The sequence below is a fragment of the Lycium barbarum genome, chromosome 3 (assembly GCF_019175385.1).
Source record: "Lycium barbarum isolate Lr01 chromosome 3, ASM1917538v2, whole genome shotgun sequence".
Taxonomy (NCBI): Eukaryota; Viridiplantae; Streptophyta; class Magnoliopsida; order Solanales; family Solanaceae; genus Lycium; species Lycium barbarum.
The window spans coordinates 130,924,923-130,952,277 of NC_083339.1; the positions used below are offsets into that span (position 1 = coordinate 130,924,923).

The window sequence follows — 27,355 nt, forward strand, 5'->3', positions numbered from 1 at the left end:
GGGCTAGTATCTTATCATAAGAAAATCTTATACGAGATTGGGTTATAGTCAATCACGTCGAAGAGTCGACATAAGGTAAATTAGCCATGACTAACAGATAAAAAATATACTCACATTTTTTTTTGTATATTTTCATTGACGTCAAACCAATGATTATAGTATATGCCATTCACATTTATTTGTATCACTTAATCATAGTTAATTACTTCATTTTTTTCACTCTATATCTTAATTTAACTGAGCTCGAAATTTAAGAATATTAGAAATACTTGAATAACAACCAAATTAGCTTTCAAGTGGAGCAAATAACAAAATAGGTTAAAATAGAAAGCATAATGCTTCGCATGAAAATACAAGAAAAGCTAGTCATTGCCTTGAAGATCTTCTAAAAAAGCTTGTAATAAATAGATAGTGGTCCTACTTGCATACTAATGTAGTAATAAGCCCATCCCGAGGTGTAATTTGTTCACAAAATCAGAAAGTCTTCTATGTAATCCCAGTTCCTTTTAGACTTGCTTAATTGTTATACATTTTAATATAAAGAAAACTGCACGTTTTAGCAGATTATGGTGCTGAATCTCAGCAGAAGAACATTGTATTGCAAACATTTTTGTGCAATTTTGGCAGCTGAGGCCCCTCAGTCTTCATAATTTCTAACATCTGAGCCGAAGCCAAACGAGCATAACGAATCGGAGCCACTGCAAAGACCAAATGATGGCAACTTAGTTGGCCAATTACTTCATATTATGGGGAAATATAATAAGAGAATAAGCAACCTATTTTAATCAGGCCACTGTATTGAGAACTAGTCCATACCTTCATATATAGCACTGGTGCATCTCTGAGACCTAAAATGTTAGCCAAAATAAAAACAATTAAAGGAGTTAAAAAAAAAAAAAAAAAAAAAAAGAGGGTAAAATCCAGGCATAACCACGGGGAACTTACACATAGCATAAACAATGGACTAGTTCCTGCACATTATCGGACGAGAAGCCAATCTCATCCAACAGAACAAAGTAGTGAATTGGCCTGCTAGTCCCCTGCATTATGTTTGCCACATTATATAGTGAATACGGGAAGAAGATAAACAAAAGATTTCCTGAGAGGTCTATGCATGTCAGTGCTAACACAAAGTTATGTTGAATTTTACTGAAAATTTTATATAACAGATAATTTTGTTGCTTCAGATTTTTTGTCAAAAATGGCTAATATAGTACTCACAACTCTTGCTGCATGTGCACACATGTAGAAGTTGTTATTATACAGAGGGTGACAAATTTTAGTATCGACGACTGTGCCTGCCAATAGAAAGTAGAGTTTAACAACGTATATATTTAATGCTATACTGGTGTTTTTACTAGTAGTTGTAGGCATTTGAAAGCTCACCAGGAGGAATATTGTCACTGGAATTAGCTTGGAATAACTTATTGTGGTGTCTTCTTTGTGCAACAATCAGAGCGAATTTAGGAGACCAAGTCTCATCCAGGAACTTGCAGGCCTATACTTGTCATAAAGAGGAATAAGAATCTCAAGCAACAGAATCTATATATGCCTTGATCAAAAGACTTAACAGAACAAACCTTAATAATTTCCTCCATTTCGCTGATAATTTGCTTGAATTGAGATTCACTTAAACCGTGTCTGAAAAGAAAATTTTACATTAGCAAATCCTTTTCCAAGTCTATGAGGTTCAGATATGTAGAGTAACATCAATTAAAGATTTTGCACCTGAATACAATGATCTGTTCAGGCCTCCTGTTCCCGGAGCTAGCATAAAAATCCATCAGCAGCTCCCTAATACAAACAAAAAAATATGTAGCCTGAGAAGCTTTGGACGACCTAAACCAAACTCCCGATATGAATCCCAACTATCATCCTCCATGTACTTTATGCTTTTTAGTCCAGGCAAACCAGACAGGACATTAAATGAAGGGTTCGAGAAGGTGCAGGAAAGAACTGACACCTGATTATGCCTGTGTCCTCGCTATCTGAAACTGGTCTAAAGAGTGAATGTATAGTCTCGGTCTTTGGTGGTTGGGTGCAAATAGATGCTCTATAGCAAGAAATCATCGGCCACTGTCTAGAACTGACCACCTAATGCACAAATATAGGGAGATTACTATCAAATTACAGTAAACTTGAGTGTGCAAATTATCTTGTAAAACTAGATTATTACAAGAAGAGGACTTACTGCAGCAACGGAGGGTAAATCTGACCGTGAAGACGGGGCATGTGTAACACCCATTGCTAAGATCATTGTAGGAACTTTAGAAACCAAGGGAATAGTCTGTGAAAGTTCAGCTGATAACATAGAATTCAGACCACCAACCTGCATGAAAAACAAAGATTAGAATTTTTACAAGCTATCAACATATGTAAATTAGCGGATTGCGTCCCTTACTTTTGCATTAATTTTTAAGATAACACTAGCAAGATAAGTTTCATCAGCTCTGTTCTTTGCAATGCACTGGTTACGAATTCCGAAGTTCATTAGGCACCTTTTCTTCCATGGACCTAAGATATCAAAATCATATTTGAGTCATAAAAATACCAATAAAGTGAGAATAGTATATCTGACTGGATATATTTCTACAACCATATAAGTTAGAGAACTTCTTAGGAAGAAAGCAGAAAAGGAATCGAGGAGGATCCTTGGGAAATTTCGACATTATTTGTTCAAACATCTTCTTCACTTGAACAGAACCCGGTTTCTTCTTATGCTTAGCATTCTCTTCGAACACAAATTCTGGGGGATGAATGTTCTGCAACATAGACAAATTTTTATGTTATTCAGTGAATAACTAAGAAAGTTTTGCATGTATCAAATGTCTGTGAGAAGTCATTCATATCACCATTCCCTTTGTTGCACCCAATTTCGTCATTCCAATGCAGAAAGCACGTACATCATAACCAGTAGAGAAGTTCACCACAGCCCAAAATTCAATGCCTTTTGGCTCTACAAATATCTGCACGAGAGGTTAATGATGTCCTCTTCAATCAGAACATCAACATTTAGATAAAATTCTGTGCATCACCTTGTCATTAAAGCTCCAGCGCGAAAATCTTGGAGCGAGATCTTGCTTGTTTCCCACTCTCAACTGAAAATTGAGTCAATTATGAACTATCTGATGTCAAGCTATAAATAAATAATAATTTTGAAAAAGGAGATTAGATGTCACAATAAGATACTACCTGTGGAGGAGATAGAATTCTTCCTCCTACTTCAGTAAAACATTTATTAATTGAGATTCCACAAGTGCGCAACATGGGGTCTGTGTCATAGTTGTTGGCTTTAAGTTCCTATCAGGTCAGGAAAAATGTTTCAGCGTTGTGTAACCTAATTCTGAAAATATGGTCAGTCAAAAAAAGTAGGTGAAGCTACCTCATTTAAATGTTTCATGAGTTCCATCGGCTTTTGGCTGGACTTGTTCACTAATAAGGATCTTTGGTGTACCGATAATTCTTTTTTGTATCGTTGTAACGAAACCAATGAACAGAGCTAATGAAATATTCAAGATATTACATGATTTTTCCCTCTCCAAAAATTGGAATAACAAGAAAAACGGAAGCAAATAAAAGCTACCACCTCAACAGGAATGAACTGGGGATGGAGCTGACTCCCCACATTGATGCATGGCAAGTTTGATGAATAATTGAGTTCTATTCCGAGTCTCCTAACAAAATAATCATAAACAGTCACCTCAACAGTCTGGACATTATGATTATCGGATCCCCTCAGTTGCAGAAGAAACCTGTTCAATAAACAGCATAATGGCAAGAGAAACAAATTATAGGATATTGAAGATAAACAAATAAAGCAACAAATTAGAAGCTGAGAGCTTACTTCTCCTCTTTACATCGCCTGTTGCTAAGTCCAGTGATTTTGTGTTCTCTATTGGAGTGTGATAGCTTAATTCTGAGATTTTTCAAGATATTTGCCTGCAGTGGTAGAAACTAGAAAATTACACAAACAGTTTCAGCAAATCCAAGAGAGATGTTGAAAGCTGAGGCGACCTTAGTCCAGTCGATTTTGAAGGGGTTATCCACATTTTGGTTGGCCATTAGAAAGTTAACTAGTGGACCTGGCTGTACAATTGCTGTAGTAGATACATCTGTCCAGGTAAGGCTAAAAGCATCACCAAAATCGCTACAAATGGTTAGAAATGAACTTCAAGGACCCAAAGAGAAGTGCATTAACTTACCAAGATTAAAAAATAATCCACCTTGAACAGATTGGAAACTTGAATGGAAACCTCGGCATCCAAGGATACCACCAGTCAAGTCCATGAAGTTTTTCATCTCATTTGGGAAGTACGATTGGCGGAGCAGAAGGCAATTCCTGTCAAGGACAAAAAGGGGAAAAGAAAGTCAAGATTGATTTGAGATGGCCAGAAATAGCATTTTGATGGATTAGTATGCACCTTTTTGTATTAGAGTGTTGCAAAATGGTGTCTAATGCAAACAGAACTTCATTATTTCCTGATTTTACTCCACGCGGCCCATCAAGCATGGACTGAAAGGGGATGTCGGAGACAAACTTTATCTGGACTTTGAACGTTTGGTATCGGGATATGATCTTCTGCCTCTTTTGATCACCTTCATTTGATTCTCCATTGCTAAGGTTACCATCTGTCTTGCACCTAAAATGCAAAAAGAAAATAAAGAGCCTTAGAGAAAGAAATGATTCTACATGAAATATTACACATTTTACGATCGAATGAGATGCTTAAAGCCTTTATATACCTTTTTGATGTTGCAGAATCAAGAACGACTGTGAAATCTTGCTTGTTCTGCGGTAGAGGACTAGTTGTGAATAAGCGTTGTTGCCCATCAGAAGCAAATGCTTGTCCTTCTAACTCAGGGCTGTGTATCTCCCAGAGTTTATGAATCACTTTTCTAATTAAGTTGCTCCTAGTGACGGGGTCCCCATTTTCATAGTAGACGTTAACCTTTCATGAATTAAAGAAGTCATATTTAGCTCTGCAAATTTCCATGTACTAATCAAACCAAGAGAAAATGAACTTACACTGTATGAATAGAGTTGGCTTATGCCGCCTTGAAAGCATACTCTAAAATAATTTGTCAGCAGAGGTATCTTCTTTCCCTTGACCCCTGGACGAGGTCCGTTCATCTGGTTAAAATTTGGCCTCAATCTCTCCCTAACTGATCCACATCCTTTCCGCGGTTCAACTTTCATGGGAACCACACCTGGGGGAATTTCTTGGGGAGGTGGTGGCAAGTTTGGCAATAACTCCATAGACGCCATTGACTGCTTCCTAAATTGTATAGAATACAGCTATATCATCTTATGAAAGCATAAAAGAAATGAACAAACTAAATGACGAACTAGACCGTGTCGATGCATAATCCAATTACAAGTTTCAGACTATCTAGATTGCCAAACTTCCTGTTTCATCAGATCAATTAAATGGAAATAATTGAAAGAAGAATACAAGAACCAAACAAGCCTGTTATATTCATTTGGTTCTCATATTAGCTATGAAAACCACAGTATGCTCCTTCTATCATAGTGAAAAAAGAACATTACCTTGAGAAGATCACAAGCTTTTATGTAACATGAGAACAATAAGGAAATGATGTTTCAAAAACTTAATGATTTTGGTGAATGTGTTCTTCATATATAGGAGAACATACACTTAATGAGATTAACACACATGGCAAAAAAGGAAGAGCTTCTAGTACAAAAGGGTAGAAGGTACAGAGATTCACCCTTATCAGAATTGTCCATGAGTATTGATGTTCTAGCCCCTTTGCCAGCAAAGACGTACTGTAGAAATTCTGGGCAGTTTCACATGTTTGATACACTTCCAAAAGGTAACATATCATTTGAACATTATTTCATGTGCAGAGTCCTAGTTTCATGTGCAGAGTCCGAGTCCTTATTTCTGCACATCAGTCGTGCAATATTCCAAAAAGCAGTAAGGCAAACTTTTTACCGTACTTGAAGCTTTCCCAGTCTTTCCAGCAAGGTGTTGGGATGCATGGTGTCTCCAAGGCTGCAATACCCTCCTCTCCAATACACCTCAATTCCCAACTTCTCTCTCCTTCTCTTTTCTTTTTTTGACAACGGTAGTGTCCATATAAGCTTGAGCATACCTAGACTAGTTCATCAAGGTACCTGATCCTTTCCAATAACACAAATACCGGATAACTCGTACTATAATTATGTTTTTCCTTTGGGTAAATGATCTTTGACCAACACAACGTAATTAGTTCCATAAGTTACTTCTCTAAGTTGCCCAACTAGCTAGTTGTAACTTGTAAGTTAAAACGCAATATTATGCAAAGGCTTACAATTGAGAATTTCTTGTTACTATGTAGGGACAAAAACTTAAACACCAGCAAACATGAAGATATACTGCTAATATATTCATCAAAATAAGAGAAGAATCTCTTTTTTTTTTTTTGGGGGGGGGGGGGGGGGGGGGGGGGTAGGGGGTGGAGGGGGTGAGTGAGCTCTTTGAAATATCCACACAAAAGAACCAAATGGATGCCGCTTAATCAACTCAGAACTATAATGAGATGTCAAACTATATATCTCATTTGTTCTTTTCACAATAGAAAGAAGCACAAAGGAAAAAACAGATGCTCTGCTGAACATTAACTAAAACACACTTGATAACCATAAATTAATTGTTAACTTGTTGAACTAATATACTCCCCCCACAATTGACTTGAAACGTGATCATGAAATTTACAATATCATTGACAAGATCAACCAGCTCTTATTCTATCTAGCCAGTCCACGCTTTTTCGCGCTTTTTCCATATTCTGGTCAATGCTTCTTCGAGGCTTCTCAAAAAATTCCACGCTCCTCCTAGACCTCTCTGATTGATCAAAAGACATCCTTAACTTCGAAATCTTATCATCATTGGCAAACTTGTACTCGTAGTTTTTCAGTTTTTCCGGCTTGTCAGTACTTTTTCTTGGTTTCTCTCTTCGGTCAGTGCTTTTCCTTGGACCTTCAAAACAGTCTGTGCTCTTTCGTGATTGTTCAGGCCTGTCTATACTTTTTCTTGATAAGTTTCTCTGAGAAAGTGGTTTCTCAACTGTAGATACAAATTTCTTCAGATGTCTAATGTATTCGGGGTATAACTCTAAGTCACAATGTGTTCCCCCTTTGAGCCATAATGGTTCATATTTTTCCTGGCATAGTTCCCATAGTTGTTTGCCATGGGAGCAGTCAACAACTTCATCAGAAGTGCCCTGCACAACATGAAGAGACTCATGTAAAGACTGTAAAAGTTAATTACTTTAGATGACCATAGAAATAAAGCTATTTAATAACACCATGCAAAGAAGGGAAAAAATAGGACAATCGAATGACATGAGCTTGAATAGAGTAAAATGGATGAAGAGGATTCATAAAGCTAATCCCAAATAGTTGGGGACTGTGGCCTAGTTAATTAATTGATTGCACTGCTCAACTTTAAACACATTTCACTTCTTAAGAAATATAGCCTGTTAACAATCTGTTCTTCCCTCCTGGTGGACGGTTTTGGTGGAGTTGAAGAATAGAAACCATTTCACGTAACTCCATTAATGTACTGACCTGACTGTCCATTTATTGTTTCCTGTTCAATCCTTCTTGTTTCCTTTTGAATGCGTTAATCATGGTCGCTCAGGCACAGTTGCTCTGAGAGCTAAACAAGATATTCCTATTAAACTACCATAATGTCCCACAGCACAGAGCCTGGCCATGCATGTTTTGCATTATCTATCAATAATTTGCCAGTTAATTAATTCAAGAAACTCATTTATTGCTACCACGGAAGGACACACAATTGACTAACTATACAAAACTGGTGAGTAAATGATGAGATTTATACTTACATGAATGATCAGGACAGGACACTTAACCAATGGGATCTTGTCAATATTCTGCACAGCAAGAAAAATAAAACCAAGTTCAATGATGGATTTTCAACACATACCACTTTTATAACAAATAACAAACACAAAAGAATTAACCAGGCACACGAAGGTGAATCTTATAGTTTTAATATGAAAAAGTTGACTAGATCAATTGACAGCTATTTTACCTTATAGATGTCAAACCAATACGTTCGTTTGACAGGATACATGACCCTTAAGCCTGACAGGATTGGACTATGCAAAATAACTGCTCTAAGTCGAGGCAAACGAGCAGCAAGGTCCGCGGTGGGACCACTTCCAACAGATTGGCCATAAAGGATAATTTCTTCCTGCTTTGCACCATAGCTCTCTTCAAGACACTTGTATGCAGCTTCAATATCTGCGTATGTGTTCTGCTCACTTGGCTGCATAAAGCATTCAGAAATCAAATTCGATTCATGCTCTTGAGCACTTAATGCAGAGACTACCTTTGGTATTCCAGAAAAATTCTATTGCCAATTACCTTGCCAGATGACTGTCCATAGCCAGAGTAGTCATACCTGCGTCATTGAAAACACAAAACAAAGATTTCATAAGATGATATATATCTAAGTTATCTTCCAATTAATCATTAGATCAAAGAAGAGAACGATTAGTCTTATTGACTTGTGCTAGATCCTAAGGAACTCAGACGGAATACATGCCAGATCCTTGAACTGACAAATGTACCAGTAAAAGAAGGAGCTATATTGAGTTCATAATCATGAACTAGTCAGATGGATCGAGCATCTCGGCTATCTCTAAGTTGTACTTACTAAAATTGGTAGAAACTAGAACTAACATTAGCTGACCACTATCAGTAAAGGCTATTTCTTTTTAAAGATGACACAAGATTAACTAAGTTAACTTTACAGAACCCAAAATAATGCGAAAATGTTAGGAAATTATACCCAATGGGGCATGCTTGTAGGGGGCACATACTGAGATTCCACCAAATATTTTGTGGTGGTCACGAGAGGGGCCTTTTTTCAAAAGAAATGTAGGTCAACATAACCCATTCTGTCAAATGAAATCTCCTGGGACAGAAATGAATTTTCAAGAGTTCTGTAAAGCTATAATGAGCAGAACAAAAAGAGGGAAGTTTGCTAGTTCCAATACAAGCTTGCTTTCATACATTATCAAACTTTCTTGATGACCTTTAGTAGGGATTACAAGGCCAAGCAATCAATCTATACTGTCCCCCTCATCTCCCAATTGAAGTACCCAAACCAAGCAATACAGAATCCATTTTACTGCAGCAATACCAATGCTGAAAAGGAAAGCTTATCGTCAAACTTAATCAGTCCTTGCTTCTCTCCCAGTCACATATCCCTATTTACGCACATGTTGAATCATAAACTCCTCTTCTAAGCTATGAAAATAAAATTAAAAAAATTGAAACGGACAAAAAAAAAATATATATATATATATATATATATATATATTTTCATAGCTTAGAAAATAAGATTGACTATAGCAAATCTCGAGAGCTTCTCAACTTCTACAGACTCAACTAGCAAACAAAAACCACCAAAGAATCCCATTATTTCTGAACTTATGTTTCTTCTTTTAAAATTAATCAACAACATGTCCAGCTGAGTTCCTAGTCAAACAAATCCTGCTGCTGTCAAAAAAAGAAATCAATTCGAGTAAGGACAACGTTAAAGTGGATAAGTCAAGACATTACTTTGAGGAAGAAAAGGACATTTATCTGCTCAACCTAGTACTATAGGAAAGTTCTTTTCCTTTTAAGTTCATGAAGATTCAGCATATATGTCTAAATATTAAAAATTAATTCACTACGCAGGATCCCTGGCAACTATACAACAACAACAACATACCCAGTGTAATCCCAAAAGTGGGGTCTGGGGAGGGTAGAGTGTATGCAGACCTTACCCCTACCTCGAGAGGTAGAGAGGCTGTTTCCATCAAATTAATATGATATCATTCTTTACCTTTAAGCATTATCTTTATCCCACGTCAAAGAAATCTTGGCTGTATTGTCACACACTTTAATTAAAGGCTTTACAAACTACAACTGCCACCCATATCCAACTCCTGAATTGTTCAGAAAACAGAATGGAACTCCAGATATATATATTTCAACCTTTAATGCAGTTGAAGGCCATGTAGCTTCTTAGTTCTAAAGATAATGATTTCACCACGTCTAGCTGCTTATTCACATACATTATACTGGTATATTGGAATGGCTTCATAAATGACCTTAAATCCGGCACATGAGATATCAGCCATCAGATTCAGCCGCCATTTTCTTAACGCCTTCTTTGCATGTAAGGAAGATGGTATTTCTCGCATTTTTCCTTTTCTTAGATCCTTTAAATGAAGGAATTTGATGTCAATTTCTAACATTAACTTTATTTCACTAGGTTATTCAATTAGCAGTTTAGCTCCAACACTTTGCTTTTTCAAAGTCGTTTAAGTATCCCCTTAGCAAAAACCAGCTTGGTTACCATCCTGGACTGGAAGTTCTTAGATCTGATACCATCACAAGCATAAAATCCAGAAGAGTCAAACAAATCACTTTTAAGATACTAGATTTTACATAGATGAGTGGGAAAACGGGAAAAGAAAAGGCATTTGCTACATGACAGTAAATAATAGGGACTATATATAGAAAAATCAAAGAAACATTTACCCCTGTTTGGACGGTGGTTTCCCGTGGTTCATTAATGTATGGTTTAGGGTCAAATTTATTTATTTATTTTTATAAGGATTTAGGGTCAATTTTAATATGTATCATATATTTAAAGCATGAGATCACACAGAAAAAGATGCCATTAAAAAAATCAAGTCTTCAAAGTTTGACCAATCCCCAACAGCCTATAATTCACATCACTCGAGCTTGATAAGACTAAAGTCCTCAAAACAGATGATAAGAAGGGGTATGGTAAACACTGGTTTGATTACAGAATTAAATCTGAAAACTGCCCTTACCATTACAACAGACAAAAGGTGCAATCTTGATGTTGCCCAGAGGGCCAATTATAAGACAAAAGACCAATTTTTAATGAGAATTGTTCATTTTACTGTAGCATTCTCTCTTCAGAGAATAAAAAGCCACGAAACTGTACAACTTCAGAGTTAACAACTATCAAAAAAACACAAAAAGAGGGGAAATTTAGCTTAATTTTCTTGCAACTTTAGGCAACTGAAACTAGCCAAAATCCAAATTTCAAGAAGAGAAAGAGAGACATAAGAGAATAATAGTACCCCATAAGATTGACTTTAAGGTGGATGCTAAGCTGGATAAAAAGCTCATACATCTGTCCAATATCAGCAGCATTTCCATGAGAATAAAGTAAAGTAGAAGTAGCCATAGGATACCGAATATAAAGAGCAACAATCTCAGTTCCCCTTCGAGTAGGCAGTTTCAAAACATCAACGTTTTCACGGTGAGGAAAAGTATCAAGCAGTAACAAACCAGTAATTTGGTCAGTAACAACCCTGTATGACGGTGGATTTGGTGGAAAAAAAGCTAACTTCGCCGCCATTGACGACGTTACCCCACCCATTATGTGGTTATATTTGCAAATGAAAATGGTGTAGAAGTGAGTATGTGTTAAATGGAGTTAAAGAGAAAAAGAAAAGAAAGCAGCTTTGCTGTAGAAGATGGCAATGTGTTTGGGGGATTGGGGGGGTCCTTTTTTGCAGAGAGATAAAATTATGAGAAAAGTGAAGGGGGGGGGGGGTGACCCAGCTGTGATGTTTACTATTCATTACACTATGACCACATGTGCATGCTTTACTTTTCAAGAGTAGTACTCACTAATTTTGAACTATACTAATGCTTAGTTTTCTGCTTATACTGTGTTTGATTATAATAATGGGTGATTATCACTGGAAAGAATGTGTGCCAACTTGGAGTTGAAAGTGTTTTCTTCTTAATGTTTGTATATTACTCCTCTTTTGGATTTTTGTTGGGGGTAAACAGAAAATGTAACGGCTAATCCTTCTTGTCGACTTAGAGCCCGTTTGGATTGGCTTATAAGTTGCTTATAAACTGTTTTCAGTCTTTTTGAATGTTTGGCTGGTCAGCTTAAAGTCATTTTGTGTATAAAATAAACCCAAAAAAATAATTGGGCCCGTTTAGTTTAGCTTATCTAAAGCAGCTTATAAGCTGAAAACAGCTTATAAGCCAAAAAAAAATAAGTTAGCCTATACCAACTTATTTTAAGCAGTTTATAAGCTAAAAAAAATAAGTTAGCCTACACCAACTTATTTTAAGCCCATCCAAACAGGCTCTTACTTACACCGAGAAATTAAATCTAAGGTTACTAGTATCTCATTTTTTTTTTCCATCCAATATACGGTACTCGCATTGGAGCCCGACTAATCCTGACTCATGTCAGGTATCCCACTTAGGGGCAAAACACTCCCTAACAATAGTGATTTCGTGCCCAAAGGGGCTCGAACTCGAGACCTTGGTTAAGGATGGAGTAGTATCAACCACTACACCACAACCATTGTTGGTGTTACTAGTATCTCATTAAATAAATTTTTCCTACTAATTTTTTTGGGGGTTTAGGCTATATAACGTTAAAATATTTTTTACAACACCAAGATATTTTTATCTGTTATAAAAGGTAATCTATCTTATTTTTAAAATTACAAATTTTATATTTTTAAAACATAAATTATAAATACGATGACTTACAACAATATACTCAGTGTAATTTCATAAATATGATGACTTTGATATTATAGTGTGAAAATTGTTTACATTACAATAGTATACTATACCTCAAAATTCTTCTTTTTTCTTTTGTATATCCATTCCATCTTGCCTACAAACAACTAAAGGAAACAGGAGAAAAAGAAATGCATATCCTTCTCTCAAGTTTTTTATCAAAAACATATTATGTATTTTTCTCCAAAATATATAGAATGGATAAAATGATAAATTAAGAGATTAAGGCTCAAAAATTTGCACTACTTTGAAGTTTCCAAAGTTGGTTATTATAAAGAACAACGATCACACTTACTCCAGTTTTTGAATTCTGGAAGAATAAATGGCGGTTTATATTTCTCAATTTTGGATCCTAAAGTTCCAATGGCGTTTTGTGTGACTTTTAAAAGAGTCGCTAAAAAGAAAAGATTAAAGCAAAAAGTTATGAGGAAACTGACTTTTCTTGCTGAATGAAGATTCTCCTTTTATTTATTTTTAATTAATAGGAGAACGGCATTACTCCTACTATGTTATTATGCAATTATATTTATTAAAAGAAAACATTTTCTCAGTGAATAGTTTAGTTGATTACCTGGAATAACCGACATGAATAATTAGTCGTCAATAAAACTTGATGTAGTACTCCTAAATGCTATAAATAAAAAAAGAATATTAATAGTAATATAGGTCAAAACAGAAAAGGAACAGACTATTTGACGGAAACTTTATGATAATTTCTTTCATTGGATTCTTACAGTGGATTAGTAATGATGCTTAAACACATGTCTTCACTTTCAACCTTCCTCTTTTTCTTGACTTGATTACTTATGGTGGCTAATCGTCAAAATTTGTGTTAAAGAAAAAAAAAAAAGTAAAATTGATGGGAATTACACTTTTGGTCCCGCACTTATCCAGTAAATATTTATTTTGCTATTAAATATTTGATTTAATATATATTTAACCTTCGATGAATTAAAATATGGATTTGAAACCCTTTATATAAAAATAAAAAATAATCTATTTGACTATTTTTAAACTATACAAACTAATAAAAAAATTTAACATATAATAACATCATTCACCTCAATGTATGTGATATTTTTCGCTTCTCGATATTCAAACGTGCAAACTTTTACTGATATTCTAAAATATTTTTTTAATCATATTGACATGAGATGGATCGCAACTTATAGTACTTTTGTTATGGTATGAATATCTACATTTTAATTTTAAATATTAAGTGGATATAATCTAATTTAATTTCGAAAACTAGTCACATTGACTCCTTAAAATACGAAAAGTGTCACATAAAATAAGACCGGTGACTACATAGGTAACAGTTGGTATATAGATTTATAATTTATTAAATTTGTGAGGAATTATGAGCATGATCAAAAGTGTAAAATTTTATAAATAAAAATTGAAATATGATTAACTAAATATTGTATCAATTATTCAAAATTAAAGTTTGTAAATATTAGAGGGATTATAAGTGCAAATCTTGCAAAAATTGATTGATGAAGACGGAACAGCGGCCGTGGGGGGTTTTGCTGGACACGGCTACACGCGTCCGCATATTGTCCAGTCGCTCCTCTTTCGGCTGTTTATGCATTACTCTTGCGACAATTTGCACATCTGCGTTTTTTCTTTTCTTTTTTGCTTTTTGTCCTTTTCATTCTTGTTGGAGCAAGAAATTCGTTACTACGACTGCTATGGGTGAGCATGGTACGGTATGGTACGATATTTAAAATTGGTACGGTAATTTTAATTTTTAATTTTTAAAAATATTATATCATTATTGTATCAAATTAATTCGGTATGGTTCGGTATTTTAAAGTTTGGTTTCGGTATTTTAAAGTTCGGTTTCGGTATTTTACAGTACGGTAAATCGGTACCATAGTTTGTCCGACTTCAACTTACATATACTCATATCGTGGAGAATTATGACTTCTGCTACTTAAGAAACGTCTCAATTATTATGTACTAAACACCTTACACATGTAAAAATATTCAAAAGCAAGTACTAGCAATCCCCTTCGTAAATCAATTACACAAAAAGACATTTCTATCAAGATAGACTAGTCAAAGTTTCAACGTTTAAACAATTAGTTTTCTGATAATACTAGTTTATATATTTGTTAGTATTATAATACTAAGATATATGAATTGTATATGTAATTATATACTTTGGTATGGGATTCGGTGTTTCGATATTTTCTTTATGAATATCGAATACCGTATCGAATACCAAACTTTTTAAAAATGCATACCAAATATCATAATACTGAAACCACGATATAAAAAATTTCGATATGGTAATCGGTATCTACCATACCATACCATACTCACCCCCGCACTTTAACATATTTGATACAATTTTATCTTTATATTTCTGCCTTTGTATAACTCTAAAAGGCCTACTAGGTGATAGAAATAGTTCAAGTCTGGGAGGATTCACAGAAATAGTTCAAGTCAGGGAGGATTCACTCATTCACCTGCTTGAACCTAAGGACAGGCTTGATCGATCGAGTGTTAAACCGAATGAATGCTCAACTGTGTCATCACGACAGAGATGGGTATCTAACCTTTTAAACACTACAAGAAAGTATAGAAATTGTAATAGCTCTTTTGACAACAAAAATAATATAATTGGCAAAAGTCAATATTTGGCAATAACTTAATTTTATTATTGGCATATATGATGAATCTTTTAAAAATGAACTTTTTTTTTGTTGCCATGTAATATTGACTATTGTTGCAAAAAGTAGTTTTAGCAACTAAAAAAAAAAATTATTGCACGTCGTTGCAATAACAGCCGTTGAAAAAAGTTTATGCAACAAGAAAAAAAATGTTATTGTCAAAAGTACTTTTTACAATAATAACCTATCTATAGCAACAAAAAAAAAATTGTTGCCAGATGACTTCTTTCTTGTAGTGAAATCTCTTCTTTCTCAATAAAGCGGGTAAGAATTGTAACAAATTAAATTTATTAAACGATTTATAGTACTTTTAAGTCTTTAGCTATAATGATGTTGGATCTCCTTTCAACTGCAATTTGAATTTCTACTATATTATCACTAATTTATGTGATGTTTTTTTTAATTAATCTGTTTCAAGAAAAATGATATAATTTTGATGTTGAAAACAATTTCAATTTGAGTTTCACATTTATAGACACTTATAGTGATGGAAGCTTAATTCAATTCTTCCATGCATCTCTCTTTCCAAAGGAAAAAATAAAATAAGTATAAATCATTAGGTTGTTTCACGAGCAGAATGGGTTCTCGAATGTTAATCATATCCTTTCCTTCAGTCCTCAGTTCCACTTCGTTTCAAACTTATCCACAAATATTATTTTTGTCTTCTTCGATTCTCCTCTTTTTAAAGAAGAATTTTTCTTATTTGATCGTTGACGATTATATTAATTCAAATCCCATTTTACAATATGACAACGGTTTCCTTTAATTCTGCAATGTTTTGAGATGGATGTATTCTCCACCCAATATATTTAGGTCAATTCAAATATTTGTACGTACATGCATTTTGAAACTCGTCCTATGATGCAATAATATTCTCTCTTTTATCATAATAGTCAATAATATTCATAATAATTGAACTTATATAGATAGCTTTCATTTTGCTTATATAACAAAAAAAGTAGTTGTAAGAGTTTTCTATCTAATGTGGGTTTGAAAATGTCAACCCCAGAGATCTCCGCTAGAAGAATATTGGTGAAAACCTGCTAGGCATTTTGTCGGGAGAATCACTATCGATAGTTATGGTGGGATGATAAGTATTTTTTTTAATTCTTAATCAATTAATGCTCGTGTTCAAGTTCTGAGAATAGAATCATTTTTATATGAAGCATTTCACTCCTAAAATAGGCCTTTTTCGATGTGAATTCAGATTAATCGGATCCTAAAATGAATATCAAATAGGGTGAAATTTTTTTTTTAAGAAAAACAATGTTGGGACTTGGGAACACCTTATTTTTAAAGCAAGCGGAACTTTTCATAACCAATTTGAATTAGTCAAGCTCCAAAGCGAACATTGTATACTAGATAAAAATATTCAGTTGGGAGAATCAACAGTTAGGTGGTTTTTCCAGGTATCCAGCTAAGAAGTGGGGATCGGATCGGCATAAAAAGTTGGGGCCTTGGGGGGCAGAGAGTCACTTCATTCTATGCATTTGTTCATTGTGACTTTACCAAGTTTACATGTTAGAGATCCTAAATTCTTGATGAGCCTCTCTCTCTCCTATTGTCCAAATCAAATCTCATCTATTCTTTGTTTGGTCCCCACACTCCCCTCAAAGGCCTAAAACTAAATTAGGACACAAATCTCAACCCTACCCACATGAGACCACATATACCATGTTATAAGAATGTAGGAGAGGAGTATGTTGGCCAAATTTTGGACACTTTTGTCGATGTTGATGAACTATTACTACTTCCCAGTCCTCACATGCCAACCCATATTGTGAATAGTCTCTTTCAATTTTTGCGTGGTCTACTCATGAACTTTTTTGGTCATTTAATTGTCAGATATGGAGTCCGATGAAGGACATAAGAAACTACTCGTATAACTTTTTTATTTTTTGAATAGAATACACACTATGGCTCAAATCGACACTTAATAAATTTAACTAATTAGCTTACATTATGAATCCATCAAGTGTCCAACTCATAGTTGCCGAATTCGTTGGTTCATTCTTACTGAATACACGCCAATGAAAGCTATTCAATTCCATTGGACAAACAAAGCCAAGAGTGTTTTTAATTATTAACGGAGTTATAGTTCTAAGAAAACATCCTCTCTTCATCCTTTTAATTAGTCCTTATTTGAGGCTCGAATCTTGATATTGCAGCAAGATAAAGGAAGTGGCATGGTCAAGATGAGAGGTCCAAAAAAGAGATGTTTGTTTTTGTTCATGCTCAAAGGGAGTCCTTAACAATATCATAAGAACTGGTTTAACTCGCCAACATGATAACAAGTAAAATTGTGTATAGAGCTGTAATATTGTTCATACATTTGCCTATATATTAAATTAACTATGGAATTAGCCTCTTGTGATAACGCTCTGTGTTTAAGTGTATGATTAATGAATTAACATGTAATAATTGATTAAAGCACATTTTATATCAAAATAAATTAAGGAGTAGGTATATTAATTAATAATTTAATAAGACTAAGAGACAAAAGGTTACCTGTGAAGTTCAAAATAAAACAATATGAAATAATATAAATAAATTAGGCGTAAAGAGGAATTAGGTGTGACTTGTGAGGTATGATGTGGGAAGATGGACCGAACCAACTCTGTGTCACATGAGATAAGTACCGTTCTCTGCCCCTAATCCACAAACCAAATTACAATTTTCTAAAATATGAGATTCGTAATCTTAAAAATAAGACAAGTGACTTATTACAACAGATAAAAATAATTTGATGATATGAAAATTCATTACTCTAACAATGTATATAAATTAAATTCAAGTATAAATAACCTGATCGTCCTTCTCAATACGCACATCCCAATTACCTAGTACCCAATGACCTGCAACTACTTTTTAACTTTTAGAATTCTAATATTCAATTTGAGTCTCTAATTATAAAAGGTAGAGGCATATTAGCGGACAATGGAATTAATCTTAATTACTGTCCTACACCTCATATACTCCAATACATTCGTACAATTTATCCATTTCCTCAGTCCTGTCTATGAACAAAATGACACGAAAAATGATTACGTTCCCAACTTGTGGGCTAAGACATTCATGTGTCACATTCCATTGGACCACCTTCTAACTCCTGATGGATAAAGCCTAACGGAATTTGGGGTCACTAGCCATTTTTTGGTGCGGATTGTCCTTCAAAAGCACTGGTCTTTAATTTTTGTCCCTCAAATTGGTGATATTTAATTTTTGCTTTTCGCCTAATACCTCAAGATTCTGGGTTTGAATTCCAGCTCAGTAAAATAAAAAAATAATTTCGCAGGGCGGAGTTTTGCATGCAAAATTCTATCTCAGGCAGAATTTTGAATGCAAAACTCTACCTGTAGGCGGAGTTTTGAATGCAAAACTCCACGTGGTAGAGTTTTGCATTCAAAATTCTGGCCGAGGCCTACCTTTGGCCCAAATAGCCTAACTTTGCTACAAAATTCTGCTTTGTGATTTTTTTTTTACTGAACCTTAAACCTCATGGTATTAGGCGAAGGTAAAAAATTAAAGACCACCCCAAAATAAGGGCATTCCTGCTAATTGCCCACCATTAGCACGAATGCCCTTATTTTGGGCTGGTCTTTAATTTTTGGCCCTCGTATCTCATTGTTTTTGTTGTTACCCTTCACACTTTAAGTTAGCAATAAGTGGACGAAATTACCTCTCCCATCCCACATAGCTTAGATTTCTTCTCCAACTCATTTTCTTTCCCAACTTCATCCTTCTCTCCTCTTTCAGATTTCAAACCCAGAAGCTTCAAGTATCAACAATGGTAGATTTCAAATTTTGCCATCAACTTCTCTATAATGGTTTGAAGCTTCCAATGACATTATCCAAATAATTTTTTCTTTAGTAACTACCCAACCAATTAGGTAATCTCACTTACAAATCTGAAAATACATTAAGAAAATGGAGAAATCAAAAAAATGATATCATTAAAGCTATAGAAGTAATAGATCCAATTCGAACATTTGCACAAATGACCCAATTTGGTGATGAAACAGTAGGTGTAAACCTATGACAGACAAGTATAATGTTGAAGCTTCAGAAATTCTTGCAAACGAGGTCATAGGTAGGGGTGTACATAGACCGGGTTAGTTCGGATTTTTCAAATACCAAATCAAACTATTTTTAAATCTATAAATCAAACCAAACCAATAAAAATCGAGTTTTTCAATATTGGGTTTTCTCCTGTTTTTCGGGTTTTTCATTGTATTTAATGAAAAGCACCATACAACAACATCTGCTTGATAATTTGCAAACTTCCCTTTCAAAACTACTTTCTTTAGATGCAGAATATTTATATCAAAACATTTTTTAAATCATTCAGGTCATTTGGATTAATATAATATCATGCTATATAATAAACTTAAAGCAAAAAACTTGGCCAGTGGCCTTGTGAAGATTCAAAATGTAACTACGTTCATATGAGCTCTCTGCAACTATCCCCAAGAATTCAACATTTGGACATAACACCTTCTTAAAGTGCAGAATAATCTTGTTCTCAATATGTACACCTAGTCCATTGATGGCAGCCTCCTTCCACTCAGGTAATCTGGGTTCAAATTTGATCTGATTCAATTTTAAAACACCAAGAGGAATAGCAATAACTGGAGCGTTGTAGGGTTGCTGATTTGAGAGGAAAGAGAAGAGGGAAAAAAAATGTAAAATGAGAAAGGGAAGATGGATTCTGATTTTAGGAGAAAATGTATTATAGCCGTAGGGTTTCTTTTGTTACATTACATATGTTTTCATTTCCTTTTCATTTAGTTTCTTATTGGGATTTTTGTGTATTCTTTATACGGGCTTCAAATATGGACCATTTCACAAAATTAAGGCCAAATTTTAATGTGAAAATACAGAAATTATGAAAAATTTAAGAAAATATTAATAAATTGCATTCTATTAAATATTTTTAGGTATAAAATAATTTAAAAGTAGTATACGTATAATCAGATCGGTTTGGGTTCGGTTTGATTTTTTTTAGTTAAAACCAAACCAACCCTATAATGGTCGGGGGTATTTTTTTTCCCAACACTAAACCAAATCAAACCAAACCACTAGTTGGGTTTTTTTTTTTTTTTGTTTGGTTCGGTTTATCGGTTTGATGCGGTTTATTGGTTTGGTTTGTACAGCCCTAGTCATAGGTTTACACCTACTGTTTCATCCTCTAAGAATCCAACCTTTGATAAAATTGAAAAGTAACCCTTCTTGTATTATACAAGAATCTGCAAATAAGAAAAAATTACATATATAAACAACACCGCTCATTATGGCATTACAATCCTTGGTAAAATTGATAATTACCCTGCTTGTGTAAGTCAAGAATCTGCAAATAAAACAAGTGTGTTTTAAGTGAATGAAATGGAAATTTTCACTTGACTTGACTAACTTTACAATACAAAGTTAGGCCTTAAGGCCCAACTTGACTAACTTTGGAATCTAAAGTTATGCCTTAAAGCTTAACTTGATTAATTTTGAAATCTAAAATTATGCTTTAAGGCCTAAATTGACTAACTTTGGAATATAAACTTTGAAATTTAAAGTTATGCCTTAAAGCCTAACTTGGTTAACTTTGGAATCTAAAATTATGCCTTAAAAGCCTAACTTGACTCACTTTGGAATATAAAGTTAGGCCTTAAAGCCTGACTTGACTAACTTTAGAATATAAAGTTAGGCCTTAAGGCCTGACTTGACTAACTTTGAAATAAAAAGTTGGGCTTAAGGCTTAACTTGACTAAATTTGGAATCTAAAGTTATGCCTTAAGACCTGACTTGACTAACTTTGGAATCTAAAATTAGACATTAAGGCCTGACTTGACTAACTTTGAAATCTAAAATTAGGTATTAAGCCTCATTTGAGTAACTTTAGAATATAAAGTTAGGCCTTAAGGCCTGACTTGACTAACTTTGGAATCTAAAGTTATGTCTTAAGGCTCACTTGACTAACTTTGGAATATAAAGTTAGGCCTTAAAGCCTGACTTGACTAAATTTGGAATCTAAAATTATGTCTTAAGGCCTGACTTGACTAACTTTGGAATATAAAGTTAGGCCTTTAAGGCCTAATTTGACTAAATTTGGAATCTAAAATTATGCCTTAAGGCCTAACTTGACTAACTTTGGAATATAAAGTTAAGTCTTTAGGCAAAACTTCCTATTATATACACTTACAAGTTTTGCCTAATAAGACAAACTTAGTTTGATGATTGTTCAATTTATTTTTTATATAAAATTCAATTAGGTTTGCCTCGAGGCAAAACTTCCAATTATATACACTTACAAGTTTTACCTAATGAGGCAAACTTAGCTTGATGATTATTTAATTTTGTTTTTGTATATAAATTCAACTAGTTTTGTCTCGAGGTAAAACCTCCTATTATATACACTTACAAGTTTTGTCTGATATGGCAAATTTAGTTTGATGATTATTCAATTTATATTTTTATATAAAAATTCAACTAGTTTTGAAAATGAAGATTATTTAATTTATTTTTTATATAAAAATTTAATAAGTTTTGCATATACACTAAGTAGTTTTGCCCAAGAAGACAAATTTAGCTTGAAGATTATTTAATTTACTTTTTAGATAAAAATTCAACTAATTGTTGAGACTTCCCATTATATACACTTACAAGTTTTGCCTAATAAGGCAAACAACTGACGTGACTAGGAGTAACTAATAATAACCTATGTTCATTTTTGTATTCAGAAAATCATGATGTTCAGAAAAGTCAAGTCACAACCCCTACCATCAGACCTTTTCTTGGCAGCCATTACTGGTCCACGAGACCTCCTCTTCACGAAGGGACAAGAATCATCATTGGAGTAGGTAGAGTAGGAGGTCATGCTCATAAGAGAGAAAACTCTAGCAGAAGAGCTACTCCTTAAATTTAACAAACTAACTGAAGTTGTTTCCCTGAGGGATGAGCAACTCTTTAATGACCAAAGCTGAGCAAATAAAAGATTCTACATCAGCCACAGGAAGTGCAGATGAAGATGACACAACATTCAATGACATCAACTACTATCAAAGTCAGAGCAAGCAAAGAATATATAGCTGCTCAACTTAGAAGTATAAAAGAGTAGCAATTCATTAGTTTCAAAGAGTAGCATTTCATCAAGCATGCCAACAATAATCATAGGAAAAATGAGTGAAGCAACAACACTGTGCACTTTCACTTTGCATCTTGCTCTTCACTTGCACCTAAGCTAAAAATTACAACAAATATTATTTAGAAACAGAATCAGAGGCTTCAATATTCCTACAATTCTCTCGAGATTAAAGATAAATCAACGTCTTGCAATATATTGGACAAAGACCACAGGCCTGTAGATTTTCCTTTGACCAAATACGCAAGGACCCAAGAAAAGGGTTCCATTATTCGCTTGAATTAGTCTCGATTCAGTTACACCAGATTTTCTTATTCTCCGGTTGATTCTTTCAATAACCAACAAGGGTGAAGAAAAAATGGAGTCGTGCTTCTAGGTTGGAGGGCATTTTGGTCCGAAAAAATTCATTAAATGAAAGGAAGACCAAAAATTAAAGACCACCCATTTTGTAGGACAAAATTGAAGACCATCCATTTTGAAGCACAAACCGTGCAATTTTTTGAATTAACGAGATCAGTTTAGCCCAAAACACATTGTGGAAGGCTCAATTACACCAAAGAATGTCGTGCATCTCTCTGCATATCAATGCACAATCGACGTTTTATTTTTGGATAAATACATTGACTCTTCAAACTTGATATTCCGTCCATTTCAATTTATGTAGTTTACATTTTCTACGTCTATTATAAAAGAAAGTTTACTTTTTATATTTAATAGTTTCTTTATTTTAATATCCATATGGAATTTGAGATTATAAAATTTATAGAGCATTTTGGTACATTATACCCATCTTAATTAATTTAAAACACAAGCTATAAATGTCTCATTTACTTTCGCAAACTCACACCAAACTAAATAAAGACTCATAAAATGTACTCTCCCTCCCATTCACTTTTACTTGTCCACTATACTAAAAAAACATTTTCACTTTTACTTGTTATTTTTATCATATCAAAGAAAACATATTTTTATTCATGTTTTACTCATATCATTAATTACTATTCCTCAAATTATTTCTCAGGACCTAAGACTAAACATCGATTAATATGAGTATTGTGATAAAATAGTCATATTAATAATTGTTTTTTAAAGAATTTGCAAAGTCTAAATTGGACAAGTAAAATTGAAATGAGGGAATATAAGGGAAGGAGTATCAATGTTTAGTTAGACAATGTGTAGGTGTGACCTAATGCATATTAGCCTTTTGATTCTCCCTTGTTATTCACTTATTTGATCTCTTTTCATATGTTTGAGATGTAAATTTGCAACCAAGACGAGATTAAACAAAATCTTTATGGTTTCTCTCCAAAAAAGAGAAAAAAGATTCACTCTATAAGACTTTTCACTAAAAAAGGTTTACATTATAAGAATTTTCTAATATTTCTCTCACGTACGTACTACTCAATAAACCCTTTGTTTAAGTCAAAGTGGTACCGGTTTCAACTCTTAACAAATGATTATGTTTGTAGAACCGAAAGTTCTTAATGGTCTTTTTTTGTTAGTCAAATGATATTACGACTCATGTCCTTCTTCTATTAGGCTTCAAAGTTCAAAATCTGGTTGACAATGGATATGGAACAGTAGCGGAGTCAGAAATTTAACGAAGAATATGAAAATTTTCTTCTCACTGATGTTAAAGGTGTGGAAAATTAAATATATACATTTAACCTATGTACACCGCGTAATTTTTTGGCGAAAGGTACGCGCCTGACCATCCTTCACCTAAGGTGCTCCGGCCATGACATGGAGTCACCTTACGGGCAAGAAGGTACCAAAGCAACCTTAATTAATTTGCCAATCCATAAACTAGTAAACTTTATGGGCACAATAAAAGAAAAATTAATCTTTGATTTGACTTTAGCATAGACTGTGACTTTAGCATAGCTACAGTCTTAGTGTTTACAGAAAAATACCTGCCGATTCACATGCTACAGACGAAGGACGTGCATCTTTTTGAACAAATCTCGTCAAATTCTTACTTCTTAATACTATGTTTTAGAATCAGAAATAAGGTTAATGACACTAATTGGTGAGCATTATCAGACTAATTCCATTATTTCCACAAAACACAGCACGTGCGCCACAAAAAGCTGTTCCTTAATTAAGTCTTTAGTTATTTATTTCTCTAGTAGATCACTGCCGGATGCCTCTTTAAGACGATCTTTGTTCCTTTTTCATACATTAATAGCTTATATTAACAGGCATTTCATGCTTTATTTTTTTAAGTGTCTATGAAGTTTCCCGACCTTGACTCTCACTCAAGGATCCCTTCCTAGCTCTTTCACTCTTTTTATATTTTGATTTTTCCCATTACTTTTCGTTACACTGGGTATGTTCATTGTTGAGAAGAAAAAAAAAAAGATGGTCTATAATTTCTTCCTTCCCTCCTCCCTCCTCCCTCCCCCCCTCCCCCCTTTCTTATTTTTATTTTAATCCATCATCCCCTTGTCATGATGGTGGGTTTGGCCGGATTGGTAATGTAAAAAGTAAAAATCAGTTTTATATACATTGGTAATGTAAATAAATTTTGTCCAAGCAATATATTTTAACATGTTAGAACAAATTATTTATCTTATAACCGTAATAATTATCTTAGTTGCATGTCAATTTTATTATATTTTGTAATATTGGAGTTAAAAAATTATATTTCTGAAAGGTACATATCATGATTGAGATTAATTTATTTAAAGAATTATTCTTCAGTGAAAACGTATCATGAGCGAGAATAAATTAATTATAATAAGGTATACAAATCACTCACCGTTATCTTCTAAAGTGACCGCATTTGTTCTGATAAAAGGTCTGTAAATTTTCATAATGAGTGTAATCTTAAATCTATTTATTTCATATCAGTCACTTTTTTAAGTTCAACGAATAAATTGGACCCCGGAAGAGCATTGTTTGGTGTTCCCATAGACAAAGACGATCACTTTTTTAAGACAGTAATCGTATCACGACTCAAGTCTTCTTTTATTCTTTACTCTATTTTTTTATATTTCTCTTCGCTTTTCCTTCTTTCTATATCAAAATTTTCTAACAACCTCAAAATGATATATATAAAAAAAACCTACTGCTCTACGTACTATATACTATTAGTACACGGACTAACAGAAGTTAATAATCCGAAAATAATCGAATTGACTATTAAGCTGCATTAAATAGCGTCTAGTTGGTTGAGAGATTACATAATTAGTAGAACTTTTAGACCGGCGACCAAATATCAGTAAATGAAAAGAACCGCATTAGCTACAAATCAGTAGGATTGCTAGGTTTTTCTTAGTGAGAATTATATGAAAATTCCCATCGGACAACACTTGGACCAACCAACTGACTTTAACATGACTAATATAGCTCCACCATAAAGTCACGATTTGATTTCTGACATAACATTATTTTTATAGACCAAATTAAAGGCCAGGCGTCAAATTCCCTTCGCCCTTTTGCATGCATTTTTTATTCGATCCTATTGTTGGCCTCAGCCTTCAAATACCCCCCTCAAACCAAACACTTCTCCATTATTCATTTGTTGCCTTCAACAAATTAACGACAAAGAAAAAATGGAGGTGCCAAAATGGTTTTGCAATAATGGTCAATATTCATCATCAGCTTATTTTGAAGATTCAAATTCGGATGAAAAACAAAGCACTACTTCAACAACATACGAAGAAAATAGCTCTTGCAGTATTGACACCTTTGTGATTTCTCCTAATTCTCATAATTCTTGCATAGCCTCTTTCAAAACCATAACCCCTCAAATTTCCCATCTAGCCATTCACAACAACATTTTATATGCTGCATCTCTCAATGAAATCACTGCCTTCGATTTAAATACCTATGAACTTATCGACACATTAACTTCATCTTTTGGCTTAGTAAAATCAATTGTTTTTACCAAATCAAAAATCTTCACAGCCCATCAAGATTGCAAAATTAGGATTTGGAAACTCAAAGCCAAAACAGAGAAACACCATCTCCTCTCGACTCTGCCAACTTTAAAAGATCGAGTCCGACGTGGCATTCTTCCAAAAAATTACGTCCAAATTAGACGTCACAAGCAAAAATTATGGATCGAACATGCAGATACTGTTTCAGGATTAGTTGTTAATGATGGATTAATGTATTCAGTTTCATGGGATAGAACCCTCAAAATTTGGAAAATGTCAGATTTTTCTTGTTTAGAATCCGTTTTAGGCCACGTTGATGCTATTAACGCTATTGTCGTATCTCACGATGGAGTCGTTTACACGGCTTCGGCTGACGGGGAAATAAAAGTTTGGCAAAGAGAAAAAAATAAGCATAGCTTGGTTATAACATTGAAAAAACATAAGTCATCAGTGAATGCATTAGCTTTAAACAAGGACGGGACAATTTTATTTTCAGGAGGATGTGACGAAAACATTTTAGTATGGGAAAGAGAGGAATGTGTTGATTATATGTTGGTGACGTGGTCGTTGAAAGGACATAAGGGTGCAATTTTGTGCTTGATTTATTTTGATGGTGTTTTAATAAGTGGATCGACTGACAGAAGTGTGAGGATTTGGGAAAAGAGTAGTAGTAGTAATAGTACTAGTAGTAAAGAATGTGGATATTTTTGTTCGGCAGTTCTTGAAGGGCATTGTAAACCAGTGAAGTCTGTTGCAGCAGCTTGGGATGATGAAGAAGAAAATGGAAATAATAATAATGGGGTTCTTTCTGTTTTTAGTGGAAGCTTGGATGGAGAAATTAGAGTTTGGCAGGTTATTGTTTCAACTTCACGTCAGAGTTAACCAATATTATTATTCATCAGTTAATTAATTAGAATATTAAATTAAACTACTTTTTCATGTTCATTGAATCGTGGATATGATTTATATATTCTCACCACATTGTTGTTTATGATCAATTAGTTATATGATGTCATTGTTACTATTATCCTACTATGTTTTA

The 27,355-nt window shown here is 34.0% G+C and overlaps 3 protein-coding genes across 3 annotated transcripts; 1 reads left to right on the forward strand and 2 right to left on the reverse strand.

Annotated features, from left to right (window-relative positions):
* Positions 1-171: 171 nt before the first annotated feature.
* LOC132632550 (protein argonaute 4B-like) lies at positions 172-5,266 on the reverse strand. The gene is made up of 22 exons (XM_060348531.1): positions 5,027-5,266; positions 4,744-4,949; positions 4,422-4,640; positions 4,203-4,339; positions 4,015-4,112; positions 3,845-3,939; positions 3,587-3,752; positions 3,383-3,499; positions 3,193-3,300; positions 3,036-3,098; positions 2,853-2,966; positions 2,597-2,762; positions 2,402-2,514; positions 2,192-2,329; positions 1,964-2,094; positions 1,729-1,794; positions 1,581-1,641; positions 1,387-1,498; positions 1,222-1,298; positions 946-1,040; positions 817-848; positions 172-698 (listed from the first exon to the last, which is right to left on the reverse strand). The coding sequence occupies exons 1-22, from the start codon at positions 5,264-5,266 to the stop codon at positions 580-582; spliced, it is 2,673 nt and encodes an 890-aa protein (XP_060204514.1). The 3' UTR covers positions 172-579.
* Positions 5,267-6,489: 1,223 nt separating this feature from the next.
* LOC132632555 (uncharacterized) lies at positions 6,490-11,581 on the reverse strand. Its single transcript, XM_060348536.1, has 5 exons — positions 11,146-11,581; positions 8,399-8,435; positions 8,064-8,300; positions 7,855-7,902; positions 6,490-7,227 (listed from the first exon to the last, which is right to left on the reverse strand). Exons 1-5 carry the CDS (start codon positions 11,445-11,447, stop codon positions 6,736-6,738), a joined length of 1,116 nt encoding a protein of 371 aa, XP_060204519.1. The 5' UTR covers positions 11,448-11,581; the 3' UTR covers positions 6,490-6,735.
* A 14,387-nt stretch (positions 11,582-25,968) lies between these two features.
* On the forward strand, positions 25,969-27,355 carry LOC132634181 (protein JINGUBANG-like). The gene has a single exon (XM_060350474.1). It carries the CDS (start codon positions 25,987-25,989, stop codon positions 27,193-27,195), a length of 1,209 nt encoding a protein of 402 aa, XP_060206457.1. The 5' UTR covers positions 25,969-25,986; the 3' UTR covers positions 27,196-27,355.

Bases quoted from the DNA above. Each gene is read 5' to 3' on its own strand.
- LOC132632555 (XM_060348536.1), bottom strand. From the start codon at position 11,447: ATGGGTGGGGTAACGTCGTCAATGGCGGCGAAGTTAGCTTTTTTTCCA. The intron at 8,436-11,145 runs GTACTATTATTC...TCAATGACGCAG, and splicing joins CTTAAAGTCAATCTTATGGG to GTATGACTACTCTGGCTATG. The intron at 7,903-8,063 runs GTAAAATAGCTG...CTTGCTGTGCAG, and splicing joins ATTGGTTTGACATCTATAAG to AATATTGACAAGATCCCATT.
- LOC132634181 (XM_060350474.1), top strand. From the start codon at position 25,987: ATGGAGGTGCCAAAATGGTTTTGCAATAATGGTCAATATTCATCATCA.
- LOC132632550 (XM_060348531.1), bottom strand. From the start codon at position 5,266: ATGGCGTCTATGGAGTTATTGCCAAACTTGCCACCACCTCCCCAAGAA. The intron at 3,500-3,586 runs GTGGTAGCTTTT...ATATTTCATTAG, and splicing joins CCCAGTTCATTCCTGTTGAG to CTCTGTTCATTGGTTTCGTT. The intron at 2,095-2,191 runs GTAAGTCCTCTT...TTTGTGCATTAG, and splicing joins ATTTACCCTCCGTTGCTGCA to GTGGTCAGTTCTAGACAGTG.